The 12,637-nt window shown below is 37.6% G+C and overlaps 1 protein-coding gene across 1 annotated transcript in view; it reads left to right on the top strand.

Annotated features, from left to right (window-relative positions):
- Positions 1 to 266: 266 nt before the first annotated feature.
- LOC107090452 overlaps positions 267 to 12,637 on the top strand; it is an 18,930-nt gene continuing 6,559 nt past the window's right edge. Inside the window, exons 1-9 of the mRNA XM_015383834.1 lie at positions 267 to 416; positions 1,129 to 1,274; positions 2,546 to 2,627; positions 2,741 to 2,876; positions 3,838 to 4,040; positions 6,710 to 6,846; positions 7,454 to 7,592; positions 8,545 to 8,829; positions 10,225 to 11,337. Of these exons, the coding sequence (XP_015239320.1) occupies positions 291 to 416; positions 1,129 to 1,274; positions 2,546 to 2,627; positions 2,741 to 2,876; positions 3,838 to 4,040; positions 6,710 to 6,846; positions 7,454 to 7,592; positions 8,545 to 8,829; positions 10,225 to 11,337 (2,367 nt within the window). The 5' untranslated portion in view covers positions 267 to 290. The remainder of the gene's footprint in view (positions 417 to 1,128; positions 1,275 to 2,545; positions 2,628 to 2,740; positions 2,877 to 3,837; positions 4,041 to 6,709; positions 6,847 to 7,453; positions 7,593 to 8,544; positions 8,830 to 10,224; positions 11,338 to 12,637) is intronic.

Below are 12,637 nucleotides of genomic sequence, written 5' to 3'. Positions count from 1 at the left end.
TAGATAGAAATCACAATAACAATGATAACAATAGAGGTACACATCATGCCAGATGTAAGTTAAACCTTTTTTTTTATTTATCCATACAGGCTTTCAAACATTAACATTGCCAGCTTGCCGTAGAGAAAGATAAGCTCTAGCAACTGGCAAATATTTAATCACCTAACTGTTAAATCAGCACTTTCGCTGTGTATACTCGGTTGCCAGGTTGGTAGGCTTTCTTGAAGAGGTGAAATATATTATGGGGCAGACCTGGCAACCGTGTCTATGCGCTGGAAACAGCATACAGTATGGCGGACAACGAGAGTGATTTGGAAACAGACGGGCTCGAATTAGCCCTCGATTCTTTATGTCTCCGATACTGCAGCGACGAATCGTGTCTAAATAGCAAGGACTACTGCTCCAAGTTTTGTGAGGTGTGTTGGAGGAAACAGTTTAGCCAAAATGGGAGTTTGTTTTGTGCTAACACTCCTAGCTTCTGTAGCTCTCGTTAGCCTCCAGACTAGCTCTATTTATTCAGCTATAAGTCTACACTAGCAGGCATGAACAACACACGGGTAGACGCTCGATAAATACAACAATAAATGAATAAGATTAACTGCTCCAAGGCCGTTTTAGTAATATGTCATCCGAAAAGGTTTAAGTGTGTAGCTCTTCATTCATGCTAAGCTAACTGAATGGTGAGAAAAACGAAACAAGGTTTATGTGTACACAGCGTGGTGAGCGTTAAACGTTGCGAGCTGTAGTTAACTGACAGGAGAACTAAAGGTAGACGGTTCAAGCTTTATTTAATGTGTATATTACTGTTAACTAAACATTTATTATATATTTATAGAAACTATGTACACCGCGTTTCATTTGCTCAATAAAGCGACAGTTGGGTTACTTTTTGTGACTTGTTAAAGTGATCAGCTACATGCATTACGGTAGGAAAAATAAAAGATTGTTAATGTATTATTAACTTTGTACGTTTTCATTCAATGGTAATCTGATCAGTGATGTACTATAAACACATTTATTTATGGAAAAATGACTGACCTAGAGGAGAGCACAGTAAAATGTTAGCTGAAGTTAACCCATGTGGTAGATGTGTGTTTTAATGTGCTCTGATTGTTGTTTCCTGGACAGGTGGTTGAGGAATACACCAGCCAGTGGCATGTTCCTCTGCCTCAACTCAAGGTGCTGCGAGCTGCTTTCTGCAGTTTTACCAAAGCCACAGCTGCCTTTCCTGATGCCTGTCAGCACGTCCAATATGTTCTCAGCAGTCTGGCCCTGTGAGTAATTTTTTAAGCCTATTTTAGTTGCAGTCACCATAAAATATCATATGTCAATTCTGGCACAGAAGTAATGGCTGCCTTAAGGCAGAGGTCTTCAACGTTTTCCAGGGCCAAGGACCCCCGAACTGATGGTGAGATGGAGCTGGGACCCCCTAATTATATATATTGTATGAAATCAAACTGGTTCTATAGTCTGTATTACAGATGGAGTCATGTAACGAAAATAATTTATCCCTGGGATTATTAAAGTATTTCTGATTCTGATTCCCGGTTGATGGGACAGGTGTTGTTAATGAAATGGTGCCCAGCTTGAAAGAGCTCATGTGTGTCTCTAAATGTGTGCATTGATAACTGAAATACATCTTCTGCCTCCATTTATCTGTTTACTACGGTGTGTTGAATTCATGTTAATGCAGATTTAAAGACATTTCTATTAGTGGAAATAATTGCAGGGGGGAACAAAAAAAAAAAAAAGTGTAATGAACCAAAACTTTCCAGACCCTCATGCAGTACCGGACCCCCTGTTGAAGACGTCTGCCTTAAGGGATTAGGGCTGGGATGAGATTCTAAAAGTGTTGTATTAAAAAAAAAAAAATAACTATGGCTTGCTGGAATTGACTCAAAAAATGAAAATTCTTATTTTATCACATTATTATTATCATCGTTATTGTTAGTGTAAACAAAAAAAAAATACCTTTCCCATTTGTCATTTTGTGTTTGATGCATAGATTTAACAAAATTACAAAATAAAAGGACACAATCCTTTATAATAGAATAATTTATATTACACAACCTTAGACGTTCTGCTCTTTATTGGTTATCACAGTTCCCGTCTTTCATTCCTTTTGTTGTTAGCAGTTTATGAAATGAGCAGACACAACTTCATACTGTATGATACTGAGAACAGTCACTGTTAAACATGATCCTATTTAAATTATCAATTATTTAATATTAATTATTAGCATGGAAACATCAGTCTCTGTATGTTTTTTTTATTTTTTTATTCCCATTATTTCCAAATCCAGCATGCACCATAACAAACGTTTAAGCTTAAAAGAATAAAACAAAGGAGCTTTACTTTTCTTCTCCTATTTGAGCACTTTGAGAAAGACTCGTTTTGACAGTGTATATTTTAGAAAATCTATTCTTTTTTAATTATCCTGTATCTCTGATATATCCCTGACCCTTTTTAGCTTTTGGCTTGTATGCATTTGTAGGGAGTTTATTTTTTATATTTGAGGTTAATATCTATCCTTTTTCTCTTGCAGGAGCTTCTTTGAACTCATGCTTTTCTTTAGCAAAGAGGAATTTGTGGAGGAGCCTTTGAAACACATCCTTGACTGTTTTCAGGTTACTAAATATGTTTGATTACTGTATTTATGCCGTTCACAACCAGAGCGCCCAGCTTCTGATTATTTCAAGCCATATTGAACATGGAAATATTTTATTTATTCATTTTTCAGGAATGCCACTCCAAACTTCTAAGACACAGGAACATCTATGTTCATCATGTGAAGCAGGTTATCAAGGGCGGAGGTCCATGGGAGAATCCAGTGTTGAAAAGAATATTAAAAGGAGCAGAAGTGCCACAGGGGGAAGGTTGGTGTTTATTGAAAATAAAAGTGCAATAATGGATAATATTGAATATATATTGTTGAATCGATATCTTGTCAAACTAAAGTTGATAGATTTTCTCACATACTGGAGCAGCAGTATTAGTATTAATAGTAGTGGGGAATGGTGATTACTGTTGGGGAAGAAAGTATGCACTGGAAAGACTCAAAATCTAGATAAGTCATTTTTCTTATAATAACTGCATTTGTTCTTGGATTGAGGAGGTAAAAGAGACATTTTGCCAATGGAACAAGACAATTTAAACTTAAAATAAGAACACACAATTGCATTGTCCTAATTCAAGTGCATATGATCTAAATATCTTATTTTAAGATTAGAAATTCTCATTCCATTGGCAAACTATCTCATTTACCTACTCAAATTAAGGGTAGATACACTTCATTTACGAAATTTTTACTCATTTCTAGATAGTTTTTCCAGTGTGCTGCCACAGTCAGGAATGTCTGCAAGATTTTTTTTTTTATCCACAATTTTCATATTAATAATTGAAGTCTGTGCTGTTCATGTGTGCAAATTCTGTTGCTTTCTAGTGCAGAAAAATGTTATGCTTTATTTTGTCAGTCGTATTTTATCTGATGTCCTGTCCCACCCAGCTCACTTTCCCATTATTATCATTCAGGACTCTTTAGTCTATTCTATCAGTTTCTCCAGATACAGATATATTCTCATATTCGAAATGTTTAAATAACCCGATTGTTGACCTAAACTCTGTCTAATGGACTTGATTGGAAGCTTGATCATTTTTCGTATTAGAATACCATAATTCAAACTGGATTTAAATATGGCTTTGAGGCAGGCAGTGTATAAGTTTGCCGCACTAAACTAAAATAATGTTTGGATTTTAGATGGTTATCTGATGATAGAAACAGGACATCTGTATACAAATACTGCTTTAAACTGAACAATGTGCTCTTCTTTTTGACAGCTGATGACTACTTGAGTACAGAGCTGCCTATATTTTTGGAGCTGCGGGTGCGATACCTGCAGGCGTGCGAGCGAATTCAGGAGGCCATGGCTCTCTCTAAAGTCTGCCTTGAAAACCAGGAGACTGGAAAGCATCTTTATTTCCATCAGGCCTACCTGACCAGCCTCTACAAGGCCTCTCTGTATGAGAACCTTCAGAAGGAGGTAAAGGCATGGAGGGCTTTTTGAGAATGTCTCTAACCCAATGGAATAAGGCCAGTGGCAGCAAGATTTTGGTTTTAGGAATTGTATTTGGCTTGAACTGTGTGTTTTACTCAGACAGCTGAAAAGCAAAAAAAAAGAAAAAAAAAAAAAGTTTGGTATGTTTAAATGGTTTCTTAAAACAGGTATGTTTTTTTGCTGTAAATCTTAATTTAAAAGGTGTTATTCAATTAGGGTTTTTGAAACACAAACATTTCAAACTTAATACAGATATTTAAAAAAGAACTTATAACTGCTGTGTTTATTGAAAGTTTCCAAGCAAAAGGTTGAAGAAAAATGTATCATTTGTAGACATTACAGTTCGACACTCTTTCCTTTTCTTTTTTAAGGCCGATAACGATTATTTTGACATTAGTGAAACTAATCCCTGATATGCGCTGCTGGTATTTCTTGCTGACAATATTGCTTTTTCTTTCTCCATTTACATGATACAAATGAAACTGCTAACAAATGTTCCACATGTCTTGGTTTAAATAAGAGCAAAACATTTATTATCAAATCAACAAAAAAATTAACAAATGATAGCAATAGAACCAACGACAATATATGTGCTTCAGGTGATCTTAAAGCATGGCTGCCGAATGCTCTAAGAAATAGGCAAACATTGATGCTGATTTAAGAAAAAAATAATAAAATCAGCCAGAAATATCAACCGGCCGATGTATCTATCTCTCTCTAATAATTATGGCACTGTTTTAATTTCCTTATTACACTAAAAAGTGGACAACTATTCAGTTCTTAGTCTCGGTTTGCAAAACAGAACTAGGTAACATTTTAAGTGTTAATATATTTTAATCTCTGCATGTACCTTTAATACAGTCTGGGAAACATTTGATTTTCTCTAATCTGCAACTGTGTTTTTTCTTCTTTTGTATGTTTCTAATTCCAACAAAAAGATTTACTACTGGGGGCCAAATAAGATCTTATTCTATACTTTTTTAAATCATGTCTCAAAACAAACCTGGATCTGGTGCAAATGCAGCATATTTTTTACAGTATAAAACAAGGATCTCGTCTGTGCAAATGAATTCAACACCAGCAATGTAAAATATCTGTCTTTCTGATAGTTTAGCACAATGTCTTCTTTAGTAATTAGCTACAATAACAGGGTTACCGGTTCCCACATTTGTTTCTGCTTAAATAGTCCACTTCAGTCTAGTTCCCGCCTCCAGTTTTTTACCTGTTGAGTGTCCAGCTGGCCTCTGGCATTCTTCAGCATTTTATAATTTTTTTTTCTTGCCTCTAAGCCAGGGCCTAAAATTCACTGTGAATTAGCTGGGAATGGTGCAATATCTGATCCATCCCTACTAATCCAGTTTTTATAATGCAGGAAATTCTGTCTTAAGAAAATCATGGTGATGTGTAGCTACTAATGTGGACATTTTTCGGATATAGACGAATAAGAACATCTCCGCTACTTACTGGTGCGCGCTCCTCTACGTCTCTTTTTTTCTTCTTCACTTAGAGCACAGTGTAGTTTTTGGCTAGCATGCCAGTTTTTGTCAGATGTAATGTCTTTAACCTTTAAAATATTCCAAATATGGATTACAGGCTAAAACGCTAATCTATCATCGCATCAGCAGATGAACCAGCTTCTAAAAAAATAACTCAAATCAAAAGTCATGCCGGACCCAGTGATGTCTGAATCGACCACCGATCCTCCAACAGGCGTCAATATCACTTAGCAGCCGAAAAATAAAATTCAGACTAACTGCCTCAAGCTGCATCCCCGGTGAAATGAGATGAGCTGCTCCATCATTAAAATGTACAGTTCCGTAACCTTTACCAGCTAAAGCTGTAAAAACCGCAACTTTCTGCTGCCATTCTGATGGTGTTCCTCCCACTGCAGCAGTGAAAAGGAAACCTGAGGCAGATTCAGCTAAAAATGTCATGGCTAAAAACTATCCACAATGTGCAAGTTCAGTGTGAAGAAGAAATAAAGGGGCTTTTTAAAACTGCTCACTTTGTTGCAGAAAACGAAATGTCCAAAACGAAATTTTGCATATATATGCTTTGCTCCTAGGTAAGAATATATTAAGCTGCGTAGGTAACCTTAGAAGTTTTTCCCCTGGAAGATTTTGCATCCTAGAAAATATGTTCTTCCTTTAACCAACAATTGAGGGAAAAAAAGATAAAAAAATTAAATAAAAAAAGGGAAAGGGCAAGACAGAGCAGCTGAAACAATGGCTAGGAAGACAAAAGGTGGAAAATGAAAAGGACCGTAATCTGAGGTTTGATTAGCACAACATAAGACCTGTAGTCAATAACTAATAATCCCCCCCACCAAAATGAATAAATCCCCCCACTCTAAAGCATATAAGGGGGGATTTCTCCCAATTTCAAAAGTGGATTTCAGGCTCTTCTCTAAGCAATACTTCTATGTTTTTTTTTTAACAGTAGTTGTTATGTTAGCAGAGTTGAAAACTTTCAGCGACAGTTGAGCCGCCATAGGAAGAGGCTGAGTGTTTAAAGATGTTCAAGTTGGACGACTGTGTCCCAATCTTGTCTTTTTTGCAATCTACATTTTTTAGCATCAACTCTATTAAAGCAATAATTATGTTGACAGACATGTATCTGTTTGTAATTACTAACTTGACGATCCTGTTCCCCAGATGGCGGAAATAGACGGCCGCGATGCCGTCGAGATCATCTGCAACACAGAGAGGGTGGAAAAAGACGAGCTGCTGTTGTCCCTGTGCAAAGCTTTCCTCACCCGGCAGCTGCTTGAAGGCGACATGTACTACATCTGGTAAGTGGGAGATTGATAGAAATGTAATGGAAGGCACCAACAAGGCTGTTTGTCCAAGTTAGTTTGCCTTTGATTTATTCATTTTAAATCAACAAAGTCAATTTAATATTTACACAGCTACAGGTTCTCAGTTTCTACAGTTGTTTATGATTCAATTTCTTTCTGAGTTATGATGTCTTCTCAGTCTGCAAACAGGAGCAAACATTTGCACATTCATTAGACATAAGAGTCAAACCGTCTTTCATCCAAAACAATCAGATTGATGGAGATATTTAAATATGCAGTTTAAGTAACTCCACTCTGTAGGTGCTGAGAGTTTGTTCCCTGGGTGCCAACAGTTTAGTGTTAAATCCCAGCAGTCTAAAGAGCTTTAAGATACGACTACATGTTCTCTCATGTTTAGAAAAGGTTGGACTTTCAGGCCATTGCTCTAACCACTACACTCCATAAGTTTACACACTTATATCTCGTCTTCCAGCAATCCTTCTTTGAAAGGTTGCACTCGAACCAAGCAGTACAAATGTAAAAGTAGATATCATTTACCTGACAGTGGGTGACTGTTGCATATCGGGAGTAGACTCGATTAACCATGTCACCTCTCTTGCAGGGATCTTGTCTTCATCTGGAGCCGATTGCATCTTAGGTCCAATCCCTCCAGACAAGGCTTCCTGGCTGAATGTTTGGAATTAGCTTCATCTGCCACCAATGTCAGAGCCATTTTCCCCTTCATCAAACTGCTTACTGAGGTACGATATACTACACAGCATCATCCCAGGGAAAAAATTATCTAAAAATTAGAGGATCAGATAATGAATGACTATATATTCCCTTAAATTAAGACAATTAGATGTGGTACACCTAAAAAAAAAAGTTATTTTTCTTATTGTAGGCTTAAATCATCTTATTGTATTGACAAATAATCTTACTTGCCACTTGTTATGCCAAGAAATAACTGCCTGCGGAGAATGACTTCCCCTCTCGCACACTGATGAGCAAACGGATTGAAATGTGAACGAAACGGAAGCTTTTAAACATGTTCTTAATGTTTTCATATTTAAATGCATGGATGCCCTAACAGTTTTGGAGTTTTGGCTGACAAATACATGCCTGCCGAGGATTATCTCCCCTGTTGCGGGAGCTCGCTTCTCCCTAAACTCTCGCACATTGATAAGAATATGGATTGAAATATGAACGAAAAGGGAACTTTTAAACATGTTCTTAATGTTTTGTGAGAAATGATCTAGAATGGTGTTGATAGCAAAAGCAGGAAATGCATCCACTGAGCAGAGAATATATTAATCGGACCCTGACTGTATAGCACATTGACTTAAACGTGTGTCCTTATAAGTAAAAGTCATATTCATTGGAATTTATCTGTCCACCAAAACTCAATTTTATGGCCTCTTTGTATAAGAAATATGAAACATAAAGAATTCATCTAAGCGTTTGCTTTTCGTTCATGTTTCAATCGGTTTTCTCATCAGTGTGCGAGAGGGGAGGTAATTCTTGGCAGGCGTGTTATTTCTCAGCATAACGCCCTCTCTAATCAAGGGGAAAAAAAACAAACATATTTGTTTTTGTGAGCTTTTCAAATCTTTTCACATCAAAGTATTACACTCTTTGATCTTTACTTATTTGGTTGTATTATGCATCAGCTGACTCTTTCCACTAATATTTTTTTTTTTTTCATTTTTCTAGCTTGGTGGTAAAGGAGTGGAGGTTGCTGTTGAGCTCTGTGCCAGGGCCTTGCAGCTCTGTGATATGCAGGGTGACACTGTAACCCGTTCGCTTGTCTGCAAAACCATCGCCTTCCTGCTGCCTTATGACCTGGAGATCTGTCGGGCGTGTTCCCTGCTGGTCTTTTGCCAGGAGCGAAGCCTGGAGGCGTACCGAACTGTGTGTCTTCTTTACAGGCATCCAGATCAGGAGCAGCATCCTCACAACAACCCTCTCCGGACCAATGTCCGCTTCCACATTCTGCAGGTCATTATCTAAAAGATTTTAAAATGGGCGTACAGGTACATCTGGGAAAAAAGGAGACAGCAAAAAGGTTAAAATATCTTTGCCACTTAGTTCAGAAAATGAACCATTTGATTGAAATATTTCAAGTTTTGATTTCTTAGTAATTATGGCTTTGAACTATGTATAAAAAAAAAGCTAAATTTAATGTCATAGATTATAAGAAAATGGTGGATTTATGTTAGCATGTGGCACAACACCTCAATGAACTAATCAATTAACAAACATCTGAAAAGGTTTTCTGATCTCCTTCTTTTGTGAATTTGAAAGTGAAATGTGAATTTCACTTTCTGGACTAACTAAAAAAAATATATTGAGTCCTTTTTATATGATATTTTAGTGTTTAAAGATGTACCTGTTCACCGTCATAGTTACTTTGCATATTTGAGTTTGGTGTTGTTATTAGAATTAAACAGTTTGAGATAATCAAGAAAATTATTGCTAAAAATAAATGTAAGAAAATAATTTTGCGGATTGATGCAATTTTGTTTAGGTTAGGTCCTGTTAGATCCAACAGAGATGGAGATGATGGGGTAATGATCTGGGGCTGCTTTAGGACCTGGACAACATGCTGTACCCATAAATCCTGCTTTCTATCAGAAAATCTTAACCTCTGGCTAAATATTCTTATATCAGTTTGTGAACAATTAAAAAGTCAGTTCTACTTTTCCATTTATTTTCCCAAACATCAGAACAAGAAGAATCCTTGGAAGTTGTTGATACGAATAGCTTATTCATTCTTAATACCAGTGGCACACAAAGTGCAAGACTATAATTTGTTTGTGAAAAAAAAGCTCTTTTTCTATTTGAATAGAGAAAAAGGAGATATATTCAGAGTTGGTGTTTTGTTGATACTCATCTGCATTGAAGTAAATAAATCCCACTGTTCTCAAGCATCTATAATTAACAGGCCGACCTGGTTGTGATGTAGTTCCCAGCTCAAATCTGAATTTTCTGAGTTGGACCAAGCACTGTCTCAGCTTGGGTTATTCTGCAGGACATTGGTCCAAAGCTACCTGCCATGACGTCGATCTCTGTATAAATCCAAACTTTTGAAGTCTTATTTCAAAGCTGAGGTGAAATGTTACCCTTTAAAAGATGCCCTCCAGTTTGACTGAATTTCATTATTCCTGTTGAGAAAACTGGCCCAGAATTCCCAGATTGCTCCAAAGGCCATTTGTTGTTTCACAGTAGGATCTAAGCCTGCAGGAAGAAATCCCCTTCCTGGTTTATTTGGAAGCTGTTCTTCTTTCCTCAATAAATCAAATCATAATTTGAAATATAAGGAAATGGGTTGGAATACTTGGTAAAGTATTTAACTGTGATTAAGAGGTTTGAATTTTTCTTTTCTTTTTCCAGATGCTTAAAGAACGCCTGTGCTTCGACCCTGAATTTTGGAACCTCCTCGCTCTCAGGACTCGCTGCTTGGAGTTGATGAGCGATAATGTGATGAAGGACGCTGTACTCAATGAGATGAAAGAAGAAGAGGAAAAGGAATACAGGGAAGCTCACTTGTCCAACAACTGTGTGAATGAACAATGCATTCCCTGTATTGAATCATGCCTCAGCATTCAAGCTGCAGATGAAACTAAGGACCTTCCAGAGAAAACAGCTGCGGTTGAATCAAAACCAAAGTGTCTTCCACCAAGTCACATTCATCTAAGGAAGAGGAAACCAAGGCGACCTTTGTTAGAGGAAGAACCTGACATTGTTGATGATCCAGAATTTAAATACAATCTCAAACCCAATTCTTCAAATAGCAAACCCATGTACTCACTAAGATGCAATCCAATTAAGATGGAGAAATCTGCCCCTGTAAGGCTTCCAACAAACCACGTGGAGGAATACTTGCCCCAAAGCATCAAGAACCAGGTTTTTAAGAGGAGGGGTCGGAAAAAGAAATTGCTGCAGTGTCTTCCAATTAATGAGCAACCGCATAAGATAAGAATTGGAGGCAAAAAGCGAGGAAGGAAGCCTTTACCTAGACTTGATCTTTCTTTCCCTGATAATGAAATCCACCTCGCAGAGGAATCATGTGGCCTTGAGGGGATAACAGAAGAATGCAGTAAGCAGAGTTCACCTGATTTGGATGCTAAACTGGGAAATCTGAGTAAAGAGGATGAAGTTGAGCATCAAGAGGAATCTATCAAGCTTAACGGCGAAGACACAAATAGTGTTTGCAGTCTTGGTGAACACACTCAAGAGGAAACTCAAATACATGTAGAGTTAAAACTTTGTGACGATCAGTTGCACGAGCCCCAAGCTGCTGTTGAAGCTAACCCTGAGCTTGACGGACCAGTCTTTGAATTGATGGATAATCCATTAGAGATGCTACACAATTACGCCATTCCTTCTAGAACAGCTGATGATGAAGAACCAGAGGCTCCAGAATCCAACGCAGCAGATGCTGTTAATGGAGACATGAAGCAGGACGGCGGGACACAAGTGGAAACGGACGACCCAAAAACTGAGGTTGGTTTCCTTTTCTCACTCTGATAGGGAATGGCTGCTGTGGCACTTCATCACAGGGCACAGTTACCAGTTTGGAAATGATGAATGATAACTTTATAATCAGTTGGCTAGTTCTTCTTAGAAATAGGCCAGGTTGGCTAATAAAATCTTTTTTTTTTCTTCCAATTTTATATTCTATTTTCTGCCCATGGTCTAGTGCAGGGGTCGGCAACCCAAACTGCTCAAAGAACCATATTGGACCAAAGAAACAAAAAATAAAAATCTGCCTGGAGCTGCAAAAATGAAAAGTCTTGTATAAGCCTCTTATGGGAACACACCCTCGAAGTGTAATAGACCACTATAAAAAAGGACTACGTGGGCTTGAGTATATAAGAAGCATTCATAATTAAATGTTTATCCTGGAGCAAATGTCACATAGTAGCATGAGGAGAGACCTTCACAACGCGGTTTAAGTTATGTTGCATTGATGAAATTATAGAAATACGATAAAGGAATCTTTCTATGGTGAACGTGTTTCTGTTGGGAGGAGTTGATTGAGTCATGAGAAACTAAGCAGGAACTGACATCCATCAGAGCAGAGCTCTCTAACCCTGAAATCCCACATCTTTTCCGTCACCACCGTTCCTTGTTTTTATTTTGAGGATTTAGAGAAAAATGGAAAAAAAAAATCACATACTTGCAATCGCACGTTTTCTCTCACTCCCAACTTTGTTGTTCGGCTGCATATTTAGCTTGCCTTCCCTTGAAATGCCTTTCCCAATTAATCTTTTTATTATTTGTCAAATTCTCGTGCCAAAGCAAAAATACAGGCAATAATTCCGCATTGATAATGAAAACAAATGATTTAGTTCATTCTTCTTTAAATCCCCTGTCCTCATCAGGTATCTTCCTTTTTTCCCCTGATCCACGGCCCAAGACACACCCACCGCTTTCTTTGCCTAGCACTGCGCCGTGCTGAGACGTGTTGCAGGCTTTGACCACTGATCTCTATGGCTATGACGCACATTTTCTTTGAAATGTTTACATATATTGTTTAAATGTATTTATTATACAAATGTTCACAGCATTGAATGAATATCTGTTTTACCTCCTACACACCATATTAAAATAAAAAAAAATAAAAAATGTTCATACATTTTTGAAAAAGCTCCAGGGAGCTGCAATGGGGGGCGCTAAAGAGCTGCATGTGGCTCTGGAGCCACAGGTTGCCAACCCTAGTCTAGTGTAAGTAAATGCAGTTTCATGGCTGATAAGAATGACCTATCAGCAGGAGGCCACCCTCAGCTGGTGTAGTTAGGTT

Source organism: Cyprinodon variegatus, unplaced genomic scaffold, assembly GCF_000732505.1.
Source record: "Cyprinodon variegatus isolate N-32 unplaced genomic scaffold, C_variegatus-1.0 Scaffold295, whole genome shotgun sequence".
In the NCBI taxonomy this organism is placed as follows: domain Eukaryota; kingdom Metazoa; phylum Chordata; class Actinopteri; order Cyprinodontiformes; family Cyprinodontidae; genus Cyprinodon; species Cyprinodon variegatus.
This window is presented reverse-complemented; position numbering and strand designations above follow the sequence as displayed.